The 17,350-nt window shown below is 39.4% G+C and overlaps 1 protein-coding gene across 4 annotated transcripts in view; it reads right to left on the reverse strand.

The window, feature by feature from the left end:
* LOC126187730 (peroxisomal acyl-coenzyme A oxidase 3-like) overlaps positions 1-17,350 on the reverse strand; it is a 135,610-nt gene that overhangs the window by 82,849 nt on the left and 35,411 nt on the right. For all 4 annotated transcript variants that reach the window (XM_049928980.1, XM_049928978.1, XM_049928979.1 and 1 more), the window contains exons 6-7: positions 9,195-9,485; positions 8,885-9,048 (exon numbers count right to left, since the gene is read on the reverse strand). In XM_049928980.1, the coding sequence (XP_049784937.1) occupies positions 8,885-9,048; positions 9,195-9,485 (455 nt within the window). The remainder of the gene's footprint in view (positions 1-8,884; positions 9,049-9,194; positions 9,486-17,350) is intronic.

Consider the following 17,350-nt stretch of genomic DNA (forward strand, 5'->3'; position numbering starts at 1 on the left):
CTAGGTCCTCAGCGGACACCAAAATCTCCACCTCATCCGCGGACCGCAATTCCCTCGGTCTTGGAGACCCTCTTTTTGGATTTCTTTCACTGCTCCTTGGGTTTCCCTGACTCGGAGGACTTCACTGATTCAGTCTCTGGGACTGAGGATGAGCGTAAAGCCTATAACCAGCTGCTTTTGGGCTCTTCAGCCACAGGCAGGTGTCGTCTTTCCCACTAGCAGAAACCTGGGAAGGGAGTGAGCCAAGGGACCCCTTCCTAGTGAGAGGAGCCAAAGAAGACTTATGCTCCTCTGGCTCAGAAGTGAGGACTGATACCCCCAATGGTTGGGGAGGTGTTGCTTCAGAAGTAGGTGGTGCAGCAGGATCAACAGGGAGTGAAGTGCCCCCAACCATCAAGGGGGCAGGTATAGTCTTCTGCTTCTGGCGGGGTTAGAGGAGGTCATAGAGACAGGATGTAGGCACTCAACTTTCCTCTTAGCCTCAGTGTAGGTCAGTCAGTCCAGGGTCTTATATTCCATGATTTTCCTCTCTTTCTGTAAAATCCTGCAGTCTGGCAAGCAAGGTGAATGATGTTCTCTGCAGTTGACACAAATGGGAGGCAGGGCACATGGAGTATCAGGATGTGATGGACGTCCACAATCTCAACATGTGATGCTGGAAGTTCAGCAGGAAGACATATGGTCGAACTTCCAGCACTTAAAGCACCACATTGGGGGAGGGATATATGGCCTGACGTCACAGCGGTAGACCATCACCTTGACCTTCTCAGGCAATGTGTCACCCTCAAAGGCCCAGATGAAGGCATCGGTGGCAACCTGATTATCCCTCGGACCCCGATGGTCGCGCCAGACGAAATGAACAGCTCACTGTTCTAAATTGGTGCACAGCTCATCGTCAGACTCCAAAAGGAGGTCCCGGTGGAATATAATACCTGGACCATATTTAAGCCCTTATTGGGCATGATGGTAACAGAAACATCCCCCAACTTGTCACAAGTGAGTAATGCCCGTGACTGGGCAGAGGATGCTGTTTTTATCAAGACTGACCCAGTACGTAATTTGGACAAGCCCTCCACCTCTCCAAACTTGTCCTCCAAACGCTTCACAAAAAACTGAGGCTTCACGGACATGAAAGATTCCGCGTCAACTATCGTACATATGAGGTACCACGGCGAATAAGCTTCACTGCCATCCTTAGCCTGACGTTCCTCCCATGGTGTGGCCGGGGAAGGGAATGATTTGTGATCATATTTCTTAACATTGAAGTTAGACTTTGCCCACTTATAGGCTGCTGGTGGCAGACCACCAGCAAGAGATGACGTACTATGCTTCATGGCGTGTCATCCGCCCTGATGCCACCCACTCCGACCAGGGGCCCTCCCCACAGGCGCCACCCAGAATCAGCTAGGGCCATCTGGGAGGATGGCCATTTCCAGGAGTCCCGATGCCCCAGGGAGATGGGCATCTACTCCATGGCATACATGGGGAGTTAACGGCACAGACATCAGCAGAGCGATTCCTGTGTTGTCAGGGCGCTACAACCAACAGGGTACATGGCGGCCCCACCACAACAGACTGGCTACTGTGCTGGATATGAGGTACTAAGAAGTCCATGGTCACTGTTGGCACAGAAAGCAACACAGCATAGTGCATGGTGGAAAACACACCCAGGAAGGTGTCCTCGCCCAAAAGATGGAGAATGAGCAGGACTGCAATGTGACAATGAGAAAGTTGGCTAAAGATCTCAATGCACAATGGACTTGATGCACCATGTAAGGTGTCCTTTCCCAATTGGCTCGTTCTTCAGGAAAATTTAGAAAAATGGAGGTCAAACCTGACAGGGGAACATCACACAAAGGCCGAAAGGTGTGAGACTCTTTTTAGTTGCCTCTTACGACAGGCAGGAATACCTCGGGCCTATTCTAACCCCCGTACCTGCAGGGGTACAGTTGGTGGTAGAAGGTTGCAGAAGACAAGTCTTACTGCGGGTACCATCACAGAAGTAAGGGCGATCCAGAGGGAACTATGGATGCAGAAGGGGGCACAGGGACCGGCCAAATTATTGAGGAGGGCGGGGGCAGCCGGAAAGCTATTCTAGGTTGGTGGGTCTAATGTAAGACAGAATGGACCTCATTTCAGGGTACAATTTCAGGAAGTCATAGCCTTGTCAAAGTAGCTTGATTAATACACTGAAGACCGGGATAATACTGAATGACAAGAGGTGTACTCCTAAAATGTATTTTGAAGGGAACAGCAGTACCAGGATTGGATGTGATGCCCCACGAAATCTGCTTTCCAATTATGCTGGTGGGGTACTTATGTACAATGAAGGGTGGGGTGAGAATTGTGTTGTATTGCTGTAAAGAGTCTGCATCTGAACAAATATGTTTGCCTCGAATGCCAAGGCTGTATGGGAGGCAACGTTGGCATGAAAGAATGACAACTGTCGAAACGTAAGTACTGTTGTTTGTTGACAGGTTTAATGTAAACAGAAATGAGTAGCTGATCCTTGGTGAGGATGAGATCAGCATCAAGGAAAGTACAAAGAGATTATGAATAAGACCAGTGAAATTTAACTGGTAAAATGTATTAGTTACTCCAAAAACTGAACAGGTCACCCTCAACATGAATCCATATAGCAAAGATGTCATCAATGTGCATAAACTGAACCAAGGAATGAAGGCTAATAGATCCCAGAAAAGCACCCTCTAAGTGGTCCATGAAATAGCTGGCATAGGAAGGAGCCATCCCGGTTCCCATGGCCATACCTCTTATGTTTGTATGTCTCACCCTCAAAGGTAAAGTACTTCTTTGTACACATAAAGTTAATTATGGTGAGCATGAGGAATGTTGTGGGTTTTGTTTGAGTCAGGTCAGTAATGCTCAGTAGCAGACATACCATGCACAGGGGGATGTTGGTATAAAGGGAGCAGACATCAACAGTTACAAGGCTTGTCGAAGGCAGTTCCCAATCAGTCAGTCTTTTCTTCTCAACTTGTCCGGTACATGTCTCCTGACCCAGGGTTTAGGACGATATTTCCTTAACTCTTCTGATTTCCTTAACTTCACCAGTCCTTTCCTTCAGCACTCTTCCTTCCTCTTAAACCCTCCAGCCACAAGGAGGAGACACTGACTCCGAAAGCTTACACATTTCTTTAACCTTCGCATATGGTTTCTCCTGCTGCCACTTGGTGAGAAGACGTTTTCTCTGCCCAGTTACATAATCAGAAATTGATTACAGTACAACCCTGCTTTTACATTCCCCGAATTAACATTTTCCCCGTGTTTATGACATTTTTTATTGTTCCCATCAAATTTGCTATGTCCACAACATTAATTTGCACCTGATCTTGCATCAACATATCTATAATTTTCCCGTGATTTATGCATTAACAAAAAAATGTCCATTGAGAAAAAAATTATGCTGGCATCACGTTGGCCGTCCAGTAGTGTTTACAAACATTACGAGGTTTCTTGACACCAGGGCATTCTACTCAGTGGATTTGAACCAGTAAACATGTAACAGTTGGAGCAATTTGTGCCATATCTCTCGCCACTGCCAAGCTCTACTTGGCATGATGGCTGGTGGGAGTAACTAGGTTTGTTCAAATAAAGATATCATTACCAATCACAAGCATTTCCAAACTGTCTCTAATGCACAAATGCAGTTTTGTGATAGTTCTAAACATTGTGACACCTTTGTCGAACCATTAGCATGTTTCGGCATTTGACCACTTGTAGCGCTAGTTGACACCATCATTCACTTTGCATTGCTCAAATGTTTTGGGTTTAAACATAGCACCTGTTACGTATATTTTTCATGCTGAGCGGAATGTGTTTCAAGAATTTATTCTTGTTGTCAAGTGCAGTATTTACTTATGTATTTTTTGTGATGTTCCACGAACAAACAATGTGAGTGATAGTTTGCATGTGTGTGGTTTTCCACATAACTGAGGAGACATAGTAACTGATACCCTCAAAAAGATGACTACAGTGCAAGAGACACACAATAAAAAATATTCAAGCACCACACAAAATGCTTATGTATACATTTCCACTTCACAATGAGAAAAAATTCTTGAAACGCTTCCTGCTAAGCATGAAAAAAATGCATAAGCAGTGCAGTGTTTCATTATTTAAATAAAGAATGATAGCTGCAGAATTTCAAAACCATCAATTATGATGTATGAAATTGAGTCGAACGTTCCTACTTCCAGACAGTTATCAGTTCCAGTCTCATCAGCGGTTTTTATTAGATAATAAACCTTTATTAGATAGTAAATAAGTCCCTGACAAGTCTTTTGATGTCTGTTATGTACATATATCATACAAAAAGTGCAAAAATGCAAGGGGGTATCCTATACGTAACTTTTACAGCTTAAAACATTATTTCCCACATTTTACACCAGCTTTTTGAAGTCCCTTGAAAAGTGTAAAAGTGGGAATTCACTGTATTTTTATTGATGTGTTTCAGTGTACTAGGGAGCACTAAACAGCTTCCTGTTTTCTGTAATTGTCAACAAAAAGCCTTCTGCTCAGTCAGGTCTGATATATGACTGTTGCCACAGTATCAGTTCTACCATGGCTGCTGTCCAGGCAGCATCACACAGACACCTTTCACTGATGTGCTGCACGTATTATAGCTTTCCCACTTCACTGCAGCTGCCAACCACTTTTGTGTTTGCTGAGTGGAAGTCTGGCTCATCTGCTAACAGAGATTTGATTTTTCACAGTGTACATTTGCCGTTCTTCTTAGCAAATTATCTTGTAGTGAAATTGAAGTAGACAGTTCCTGTGAGTTAGTATGGGTACAGGTCACAGAATAAAATAATAATTGAATCCTTTTCCCGACCTCCCAACTCAGATGATACAACTGCTGAAAGGTTCAAAGAAGATATGAGTCTAATTCCAAACATGCACCCAACTTAAATAATTATAGTTGTTGGTGACTTCAATTTACTCTTGATACGTTGGTGAAAATACATGTTTAAATCTAGAGGTATGCATAAAACATCATCTGAGGTTATGCTAAATGCTTCTCTGAAAATTATTTCTACCAATTAGTGCATAGGCCCACCAAATACTAAATGGCAGTCAAAACACACTTGACCGCTAGCAACAAACGATCCTGAGCTATTAACGAACAACAAAATGGATACTGGGATTAATGAACATAGGGTTGTCGCAAGACTGAATACCGCAACTCCCAAATACACAAAAAATAAATGAAAAATATATCTACTTAAAAAAGCGATAAAAATTTCTTTGACACCTTCTTGGGAGACAATCTCTGCTCCATCCAATTTAACAATGTAAGTTTCACCAGATGTGGCTTAAACTCAAAGAAATAGAATTGACAGCAATTGGGAGATTTATATCAAATAAATTAACAAAAGATGGAGCCGATCCCACATGGTTTACAAAACAGGTCAGAACACTGTTGCAGAAACAACGAAAAAAGCACGCCAAACTTAAACAAATGCAAAACTCCCACAATTGGTGATCTTTTACAGAAACTCAAGACTTAGCATGGAATATAATATGAGACGCTTATTATGGTTTCCTAAATGAAACTTTGTCTCAAAACCTGGCATAAAATCCAAATAGATTCTGGTCATATGTAAACTACACTATCTCTGCTGGATAGCTATGGAAATACTATTGATGGCCTCATTTTACTAAGGTTTGAAGCTCCTCTTGATGTTTTTCTGTGTTTGCAATTTAAAAATTTCGTTGTTTTGAAAAGTAGCCTTGGCAAACATGATTAATTTATTTTTTATTTTTATATTTACCCAGACATGTTTCGACACCTATGTGTCATCTTCTGTGGGTCAAATTTTTATTTCTGTAAAGTACAATATCAAATTTATAATAATTTAGCTATTGTGGCCTAAGAATTACAGTATGTGCATTTTGCTTTGTTTTGTTTAGACACTCGCCTAAAAATTACATCACTAAATGAACTGCATTATTATACATCGGTTTTTGTGCCCCTTTTCATCGTTTTTTGACAGCGTGTCATCTGCAAACTAGCCATGAAGAAAAATTATTGTGTATTTGTGAAGAACTGTTTTATGGGTACAGGTTATGTGCAACAGGATGAAAAATGTAAGTACAGAAATGCACACAGCCTCCACCAATGAAACAGTTCTTCACAAGCACACAATAATTTTTCTTCACAGCTAGTTTTCAGATGACATGCTGCCAAAAATGTCAAAAAATGGTACAAATGGTACAATAATGCAGTTCATTTAGCGGTGTAATTTAAAGGTGAGGGTCTAAACAATACAAAGCAAAATGCACATATTTTAATTCTTTGGCCTACAACAGATAAATTATTATAAGTTTGATATTACACTTTACAGTAATAAAAATATGACCCACAGGTGTCAAAACAAGTCTGGGTAAATATAAAAATAAAAAATAAATTAATTGTGTTTGCATACAGCCGATTTTCAAAACAACCCAATTTTTATCGATGAACTGCTGCTAAAGCTGAGTTACTGAATACAACCCTCTGAAATTCATTCTCCAAAGAAGATGAAGTAAATATTCCAGAATTCAGTTCATGGGCAGCTGTCAACACGAGTAACTTACAAGTAGATATCCTCAGAGTAGTGAAGCAACTTAAATCATAACAGAAGCAAGTTTTTCAGTCCAGATTGTATAGCAATTAGGTTCCTTTCAGAACATGCTGGTGAAATAGCTCCATACTTAAAAATCATATACAACCGGTCATGTGACGAAAGATCTGCACCCAAAGACTGGAAAGCTGCACAGGTCACACCAATATTCAAGAAAGGAAGTAGGAGTAATCCACTAAATTACAGGCCCATATCATTAATGTCAATATGCAGAGGAAATTGGAACATATTTTGCATTTGAACATTATTAATTACCTTGCAGAGAATTGTCTATTGAAACACAGTCAACATGGATTTAGAGAACATTGTTCACATGAAACATAACTAGCTCCTTACTCACATGAAGTGTTGAGTATTGTCAACAGGGGATTTCAAATTGATTCTGTATTTCTAGTTTCCCAGAAGGCTTCTGACACCATACCTCACAGGTGGCTTGTAATCAACTTGCATGCTTATGGAATATCATCAGAGTTACATGACTGAATTCAAGTTTTTACTGTCAGAGATGTCACAGTTCATAGTAACTGACAGAAAGTCATCAGTAATTATTTCTGGCATTCCATAAGGTAGTGTTATAGACCCTCTACTGTTCCATACCTATATAAACTATTTAGGAGACAATCTCAGCAGTCTCATTAGGTTGTTTGCAGATGATGCTGCTGTTTATCATCTAGTAAAATCATCCAAGGATCAAAACAAATTGCAAAATGATTTAGAAAAAGATATAAAGTACTTTCATATCACACTCCATACAGCAATCTTCACGAAATGACACAAATCGTGTTTCCGGCACGGCAAAAATTCCCTCAAGATGACATTTGTATACTGTTTACTTCCATATCACAATGCATATGAAGTGTATGTGTGACCGTTTGTGTTGCATCTCAAACATATTGATCACTGACATCAGTTTAATCATTTAATAACAATTACATGATAAACTTCTCCACAAGGTTACATATATATTCAATTTGGCCTTTGCAAGGTAACACTTCCACTTTCTCACTTTCTGCCAGTGTAGTTCTAAAAAAGATTAGTCTTATTTGACTGGTATGCAAGTAAAAATAGCCACCAAATATTTCTCAGTTGTGTAACGCAACAGAGATGTATAATCACTACAAGAAGTCCTCTTGGCTCAGATCAATTTTTATTCTCAGCAGTTAAGGATTTTCGACAAGTTTTTCAAGTTCTATATTAAATTGCTTGCAACAAAAGCCAAGCATTTAATGTGATAGTACTAAAAATGGAAATGGGCAACTTAAGCAGTATTGAGATACATAAATTGAAAAGCACGGTAAAATCTGTTGCTTACATATACTATTTAAACACATTTGTTGGGGAAAAAAATGACAACTAGGAAATACGAAAAAATAAATAGTAAGTTTCGGTAGAACATACCATATATTTTATTCTTGATGCAAGGTTTAAATAAAGTTACTGCATTAAACACGCGCTACACCATTTAATGCTCTTTTGTTTTTCACAGTCTGCACCAATATTCTGTGAAAGACAGACTTCCACAGCTTTTCCCTGCTGTGGTGGATGTGAGGCCAATGAGATATTAATAAACTGAGTGCCGGACAACATGCTTTGTTTAAATTGAACCTCTTTCAAAGTTTATTAGTTTTTTTACTAAAAAAACCTAGCAAATCAATGATCACTGAGCCCTGCCTCAAATAAGTACAATAAATAAAATCAAATATGATGAGACCAGTATTGTATCATGAATGCCAAGTTTCTGGACCAGCATACTTAAGGAGTATACTGAAAGATAGTGTCAGAAACCTTAACATACTAGGATGGAAGTTTGAATTTAAACAAGGCTTGGGGTCTGTCACTCTATTAAGATTTCACCAGTTATCACATCTACCAGAGGTGGGGGCTGAGTGAATGTGTGATTCATAGACTATCAGTACGGGCTCTGTAAAACAAAATAGCATCGAAGGGTGTAGTGGGTGTCAGAAGCTGAACTCATCATAGCAGATAGAGACCAAAAATAGTCCACAGTCTGGTTGGAGTCCTGGCAACAAGAACACGTAATGGCACAGCTTTCAGCTGAAGAAGTTGACTGGATCGGTCGTAGGAATATTGTGCATAGAATGGAAACAGCAACTCGGATACATGCCATTTAACATGCGTCACATGTCTGACATAATATTTCTTTCACACTGCTTTGGTAGCGAAACATTTAACAGTTCAGGCATCAGTTACTCCTATGGTAATACTAAGTGACAACTTACCTTATACTGGTTTTCTATCAAAGCAGATGAACTTCCTGTAACTGGTGTATCATTTGAACATACTGCAGCATATCGAATGGCAGTGGGAATTGCTTTCATAAGATAGCACACACCTATCGATATAATAGTCACTCGGCCTCCAGACAGTGCTCCAAGTGAGGCTCCTAAAATTGTGAAATTATTCTTATATCAAAACAACCTGATCCAGTTTCAGCATTTCAATTTAACAACCAAATTTTTAAAATCTGATTTCATAAGTAATGCACTATGAATTAAATTCATTTAATTTATAACAACATGTGATACAAACCTAGTCTTTTATTTGGGTCTTTAAATGGACTAACATAATTTCCTTCTGGTGTTACATCTCCTGTTTTATTTAGGAGGTTCTCACGGGGTATCCTGTACTTATTGAATATCACAAAACCATTATCAATTCCATTCAGACCAATCTTCTCTCCCATATCACCAACAATTACACCAGCAAAAGGCTTAAGAGTTGCTGGATTCCTTATGGGAACAACAAATGCATGTAGTCCATGGTCTGTTTTATCCGGCGTAATAAGCCTTGCATATACTATTCCATGAGTGCAACATTTTCCTGCAAAGAAAGATGTTTCAAATGGTTTATGTAGGTTTTTACACTCAGCATCCCTCCTGGTTATAACATTAGACAAAATTTACAAGTAATTAAACATGTTCAGTTCATGTATACATTTTCATGAGACACACTGTGTTACAGCACTTCAAACATTTTATGCAAGACACACAAAAATGTTTATAGTCAGAATTTGTTAAGAACTCGACCATTAGAAACATTAGGCTACACCTCTGCAGCAGCCATCCTGCCAACCTTGTAATCAATGCAGTATTTCTTATAACTTCATGCCGGGGCCACCTCTACCACACAGATAAACCTTGGCATAAGATGTCAAAACCTGGAGTGTACCAGTTTTCAAATGGAAATCCAAAAGCCTGAAATATCAATGAAATTTGATTTTTTTCCTCATTTATGTTGTTAGTGACATTGCAACCTGCCAACTGCGATAAAGGTATTACTCTAGGCCAGGGTGCCCACTGGAATGACAAGACAAGTGATCTGGTGCTAAAAGCTTGAAGCCTTAGAGGAAGGAAACGGAATCTAGCAGAGCAGCATCTTCAAGACTGATGCTGCATACCAAGTTGTATGCCTGATGAATGTGCATGTTCCTCTACTGTAATGCACCAAGCCTATGTTAGTAATAGTTTTCAAAAGTTTCTTATTTGGTTGTGCTATTGTTACTGAATGCAGGAAAATCAGGGACAATCCTAAGTTCAATATTCATTTTTTGGTCTTGAGGAGACATTTCGACGTATTTAAAATTGCAGTAATGCTGCACACAGTACCAGGAACACTGAAGAAACACAGTGGGAAGAAAATTCAGTGAAGCAATAATTTAAATTCATTTAATTTATCTGTGGAAGAGAAAGAAGATACAAAAAAAATAAACTAAAATATGTGACGTGGTTTGTTATGAAAAATGTCTGCAACTCTTTTTAATGATTTTATAGGTGTAATGTAATGCCAGATCCTCTCAGTATGTAGCTACATATACTCTTGGTTCTGGTAAGATAAGGCTCCACTTGGCTAACAAAGAAACTAAAGATCCAATTTCTCAACTCCACAGAATGGTTTGTGTATCCTTTTTGGTTCCATGCATTCTGATGTGAGTTCTCAACAGGGAGATCTACACTGTGCTTCACAGGTGACATGATATAAGTCACCAGAAATTCATATAAAGTTATGAAATACACAAATATCATGAACTACCACATTAATTTTATTCATATTACATTGTGTTGAAGTATTGAACATTTGGAACTTTGACACTAACATATCAAAAGAACATTCTACAGACCTTCTTCCCTAGATAATCTGTAATTAAATATCCTCCTTTCATTAGTTAATTGTCTACAATGATATGATGTCACTGTGTATTTTGTAAGAGGAGAAGCTTCATTGTGGTAAAAAAACGTGGAATTTTGCACTCTTCTTGTACCAAAGATGTAGGTTTTGGAAATGGGAGGTCACCTGCAAACAGTGCTTTACCAAAAAAACTTTCTTTTAATACTCCCCCATCACTGTTAGAGTCATATGATGAGTGAATATAAAATCTACACCTATCTGTACATCTACATCTACATACATACTCCACAAACCACCATACAGTGTATGGTGGGGGGTAATCAGTACCACTACTGGTTGTTTCCTTTCCTGTTCCACTTGCAGATAAAACGAGGGGAAAACAACCATCTATATGCCTCTATCTGGGCCCTACTTTCTCGTACCTTATCTTCGTAGTCCTTACATTGTCCTTATTTTGCCCGCAGTAGGATCATTTTGCACTCAGCATCAAATGCTGGTTCTCTACATTTTCTTAATAGTGTTCCTCTGAAAGGGCATTGCCTTCCCTCCAAGGATTCCCATTTGAGTTTTTGAAGCATCTATATGTAACACTTGTGTGTTGTTTGGACCTGCCACTAATAAATCTAGCAGCCTGCCTCTCAACTGCTTTGATATATGCCTTTAATCTGAAGTGTGCAGATACCAAACACTCAAGCAGTACTCAAGTATAGGTCACACTAGCTGAGACGTGCTTCTGACTGTCTAATTTAAACACGCGCCCTAGTTACGCCTTGGGTTCCCCCGACACTTTTCCGCGTGGCGGTGCCGTCTGTTCTCCTCATCTCATGCCCTGCCCTCTAGGTCGATGGAGTGGAATGACTGAGTCGTGAAGTATGGCAGTAGGCCATCGACTCCAGAAGTGCTTGTTGGTCTTACTTGCGGTGGTTTGTGTGGTGTCGGCCGGCTCATTCCACCGTGAGGTTCTACGGCATAGAGAGTCTGACTTGGAGAAGCCGTTAGCTCCGATTATGCTTGTTCTTGTCGGAAAAGAATTGAAATAAGGAGCTGTCATGTTGCTGTTCCGGAGAATAGTGGGAGTCACCAAGGACAGTTGCTCCAGGAATGTTTTGAGCACTGTGGGCGGCAGGTTTTCCTCTGGGACTGAAGTTGAGTATATTTCGCTATTGCCATTGTGCTTTTGACTTGCTATTGCCTTGTATTATTGCAACTTTCTTTATGTTGCTGCCGCCGACATTGTGTGTTTTCTGTCCACCGGGTTAGCTCGCCGATTCTGAACCTATGAAGGAAAAGGTTGAATGTTAGTTCTGCACTGCGTTTGCGGAGTTTGACTTCGAGTGTGTAGGTTGTTCTTGTACTGCTGGGCTGGTTCCCTGGTTAGGCGTCGAAGTGAGCGTGAATTGCTTGGTTAAAAATGGCAGTAGGCACTCCGGGCATGTTGACACTGTAAAACGAGGATAGTAGAACATGTTGAATCAAAGGCTGTGAATGTGAACTGTTGCTCTGTCATGTCACACTAGGAGACTAATTAGGTACTGATGTATTGGTGGCTATCTATTGATTCTTGTGACCAATTTGGTAGTCAGTTCCAAGCCTACGTGTTCTATGTATGAGAGAGAAAGAAAATAAATTTGTGAAGTAAGTGGCTGTGGATACCTTAAAAGTTGTTGGTGCATGTGTTTATCTTAAAGATTGTTTTAATACCGTGTGTTATTATCAGCCTCCTTTTAGACTGAAAATTTTACAGGGTTAGAGAATTTTATTTGTATGTTCGCCTATATGAACAGTGTCGATTGAGCTGGTGGCTTTTACGCCAGTTTGTGAAATGTGGCAGATTTACGCTGCGGTTTAATGATTTGTAATTGAAGGGCATCATTTAATTCCTCTTTCGGGCCCGCCTTGTATTTTCCCTGTTTCGTACTACCTGAAGATTGTAAATCATGATATTAGGGCACGATGACTGATTGGTAGCCTTGCAGATGCTTGTATTTCATACTCAGCAACTGTGGTTAAACTTTTGTAAATTTGCTGGCCATGTTGGTGTGCGATTGTTTGCATTTTAAATTTAGATTTTATGCAAGTTTACCTTTTAGAAGTATATGCATGTATTGTTGTCCCTAGGTTTTAAGCTGGATAGTATCAATTGATTTATTTAAGGTTGCTAAGTTTTAGGGAATTGCTTCACTGGATGATAGTTCTTAATGCTTAATGTGGATTCTAAATGTACTGTGGCTCTTAAGACTCAATTACTGATAAATTTGTTGATTGGCCATCTATTTTTGAGAACTTGCCTAACCTTACCTATCGGCCAGCCCTTCAGGCTCAGCTGTTTATTAAGTACCTTGATGAATTGGCCCTTCGGCCCCCCTTCTGGAAGCTCTACAGCCCTTAAGGCTTTGAAATCCGGTTTTAATACTTAACCTCCCTTGTTAGGGTACTGGGGCCCTTAAGGCCGGCTTACTGATAAATTCCTGGCCATTACTTACTTATTGCAGAATTTGTTTGACTAATTTCATTTATTACCTGGCCCTTAAGTTCGAGTTGTTAATAAGCACTTGTTATTTTCCAGTTGATATTTTTAAGATTTTCTTATTTTGTTAATTTGGTTCTTCAGGAAGTTGCACGGCCCTTCAAGGCCTCTTTATTGTTTCACACTGCCTTGCCTACACTGTTGGAAAATCTGCTCTTTAACTTAAGTCTAGTTAACTATTTTGGTGGCCCTTCAGGCTCAAACCTTCTGTTCATACATTTATATTTGAATATTTTCTTTGTCTGTGGTATTGGCTTTTTATATCTTAGATTTTGAAGTTAAGTGAATTTTGGTTTGCAAATTTACTAGCCCTTCAGGCTGAACACGTTATATGTATTCTTGCTAAATTGGCCCTTCAGGCTTTCTTTGCGATTGCAGCCCTTTAAGGCATATGCAGTACTATGTTGTGTGGTACAATGTTCAATTGTTGATCAACTAGTTTCTTAAGGTTTGATTCTCCCTTTATTCATTATCTTGGCAGATTGTATATTGTATTTTAGCTAGTTTTAATAAATGCATTAGAATTAAGGTGTTGTGTTACTTCTACCAGCACTTGGCCCTGCTTCCTCGCCCGATTATAGTGGCTCCTTACTTCCTTGATTGTTAGAATTTTTGCCCGTTAGCCACTATTATCAGTTTCACTAGCGTCTGATATGCAATCTTCTTTACAGACAAACCACACTTTCCTAAAATTCTTCCAATGAACCAAAGTTGACCATTTGCCCTCCCTGCCAAAATCCTCACATGCTCATTCCATCTCGTGTCGTTTTGCAATGTTACACTGAGATATTTAAACAACATGACTGTGTCAAGCAGCACACTACTAACACTGTATTCAAACATTACAAGTTTATTTTTCCTGTTCATCCGCATTAACTTAATTTCTCTACATTTAGAGCTATCTGCCATTCATCACACCAACTATAAATTTTGTTTAAGTTATCTTGTATCATCCTAGAGTCACTGATCTTCGACATCTTCCTGTGCACCAAAGCATCATCAGCAAACAACTGCAGATTGCCGTCCAGCCTGTCCACTGTATCATTTATGAAAACAGAAAATAACAGCACTCCTATCACACATCCTTGTGGCACTCCTGGCGATATCCTGTTTTCTGATGAACACTCGCTATCAAGGACAACACACTGGATTCTATTACTTAAGAAGTCTCCAAACCACTTGCATATCTGGTAATCTATTCCATATGCTTGTATCTTCTGCAGAGAGATACCGTGTCAAATGCAGTCTGGAAATCCAGAAACATGAGATCAGCCTGTTCATAGTTTGCATAATATCGTGTGAGAAAATAGCACAATGAGTTTCACGGAAGCAATGCTTTCTAAGACTGTGCTGATTCACAGACATAAGTCTTTTCGTCTCTAGTAAATGTATTAAATTCAATCTCAGAATATGTTCCAGAATTCTGCAGCAAACTGATTTTAAGGATATCAGTCTGCAATTCTGTGAGTCTGTCCTTTTACCCTTCTTATATACAAGAGTCACCTGCACTTTTCTCCAGTCATTTGGGACTTTGTGCTGGGCAAGAGGTTCATGATAAATGCAAGCTAAGTAAGGGGCCAATGCTTACTAGTACGTCGTCCATAAAGGACTCTGTTTGATGGTCAAATGACAGTATGTTTCTATAATATTCCTAAGTGAACACAAAATTTAAATCTTCTACTGTTATACCAGACTGGTCAATGAGTGACTGGACATGAGCATTACACCTACTCAGCTATTTCACAAAGTACCAAAATTTTATTGGGTTCTTAGCCAGAGCGTTTGTAAGTTATGACGGAGGTAGTTGTTATGCTTTGCACATAGATCTTTTCACAAACACACATATCTCTACTAACCTTTGCCTGTCAACACTTGCGCATTCTCTTTTGAACCAACGGTCATTGCTTTCTCAGCATTTTCCTAATTTCGTTGTTAAACTACAGGGGTTCTTTTCCATCCTTAATCCACTTACTAGACAAATATTTGTCCAGAGCACAATTTACTATCTGTTTAAACTTTGCCCATAATTCCTGGATGCCCATCATACTGGAACTAAATGATTGAAATTCAAGTGAGATGCTAACAACTGCTTATATGCTCTTTCTTCAGTTTCCTAGCTTCTTGACTGATTATTAACATTTTTAACCTTAGCCACTATGGTGATATTATGATCACTAATTCCAGTTTATATACTGACATCATCAATAAGATCTGGCCTGTTTGCAGCTATGACGTCTAAGTTATTTCCATTTTGTGTGGGCTGCAGGACTAGCTGCTCAAAACAGTTTTCGGAAAACATGTCCAAAACTTCTTCATAAGACTGTCTTTCTGTGCCACCTGCAGTGAATCCATAGATGTCCCAGTCTATACACAGTAGGTTAAAGCTTTCTCCAGCTAGTACGCATGACCTGGATATTTACGAGCTACTGACAGTAGATTTTCTTTGATGACTCTATAGCTGTCACAATGGAATCAGGCAGCTGTAAAAAATCCAACAATTAACTTGATTTCATCTAGACCTGTTATATGCAACCAGAGAACTTCACTTGCATAACAATAACAAAACCAGCAGCTTATTTGTATGTAACACTGTTCATTCATTTTATCACAAGCTATCAGTTTCAACACCACATAGTGTCATCTTCAGGCCTCTGCATATGGAAACATATATAACATGACAAAAGAGTATAAGAACACAGACAACATAAATCATAGTTTATTACTAAAAAGAGGTACATCACATCATAAAAATTACATAATAAAAATAAGATTTTATACCCACACAAAACAAAATTTGCATCTAACTTATATTAAATTTTTTTATACACCAATGACATAATGGACTTGAGAGGAACCCACACATAGAAAAGAGTTACACCAGCAAAGCAACGCAGTCACATATATCCCTAACAGCCACCGTCAATATGTAACCACAGGGTTAAAAGTAGCATACATAATAAATGTCGACAAACTATTGCCAAGGAACATTTTGTGAGGCAACTCCTCTATTTACATGTAATAATAGCAAAGGCGTTTTACTGTGTATGTGAGTTTTTTAGTGGTTCAAGCATTCCAAGATATCTGAGAAGGCGTTTAAGATGAAGAAGGAAGGAGTATTGGGTTTAATGTCCCATCGACAGTGAGGTCATTAGAGACGGAGTACGGTCTCGGATTGCATTGAGGATGGGGAAGGAAATCAGCCATGTCCTTTCAATGGAACCATCCCAGCATTTGCCTGGAGTGATTTAGGGGAATCACGGAATACCTAAATTTGGATGGCTAGATGCATGTTGGAACCGTCATCCACTCGAATGTGAGTCCAATGTGCTGCTGAAAATGACTCATGCCTAGGACACCCTTCATCATCAAAAATGGATGAAAATATTGAAAAAGTAGGTAATCTGATTCAGTCTGACCATTGACTGACTATTCAGTCACTTGCTGAAACTGTAGGAATTGACTCAGATTGTGTAAGGCAAATTTTACATAAGCAATTTAGCATGAGAAAAGTGCGGGCGAAATTGGCGCTGAACATTCTCACAAACAAGTTTCTACTAACATTTTGTATACCCCTGAAAATGATCGTAATTTCTTGGAAAGAATTATAATGTGACAAATCTTGGTTTTTCACTTATGATCCAGAAAGTAAGTGCTAATCCATGCAACGGATTTCACTGAGAGTAAAAAACAGCTCGAATGAGCAAATCAAGATTCAAGGTGGTGATGATAGTTTTTTACGATATTCATGGAATAGTCTGTCTTCACGGGTTGTCTAAAGGTTCAACTGTTAATCAGTGTTACCCCCTTGAGGTTCTTGCTCAGCTCCATGAGAAAACACACAAAAAAAAGGACACAAACTGTGGAAGAACATGTCAAAGGTCCTGTATCAAGACTATGCACTGGCAAATACTGCATTATCTGTTAAGATGTTTCTAGCAAAGTACAGTATCCCAGTCTCCAGAATGATATTTTCAGTCTGCAGTGGAGTGTGCGATGATATGAAACTTCCTGGCAGATTAAAACTAATGTGCCA

The sequence above is a fragment of the Schistocerca cancellata genome, chromosome 5 (genome assembly GCF_023864275.1).
Source record: "Schistocerca cancellata isolate TAMUIC-IGC-003103 chromosome 5, iqSchCanc2.1, whole genome shotgun sequence".
Taxonomy (NCBI): Eukaryota; Metazoa; Arthropoda; class Insecta; order Orthoptera; family Acrididae; genus Schistocerca; species Schistocerca cancellata.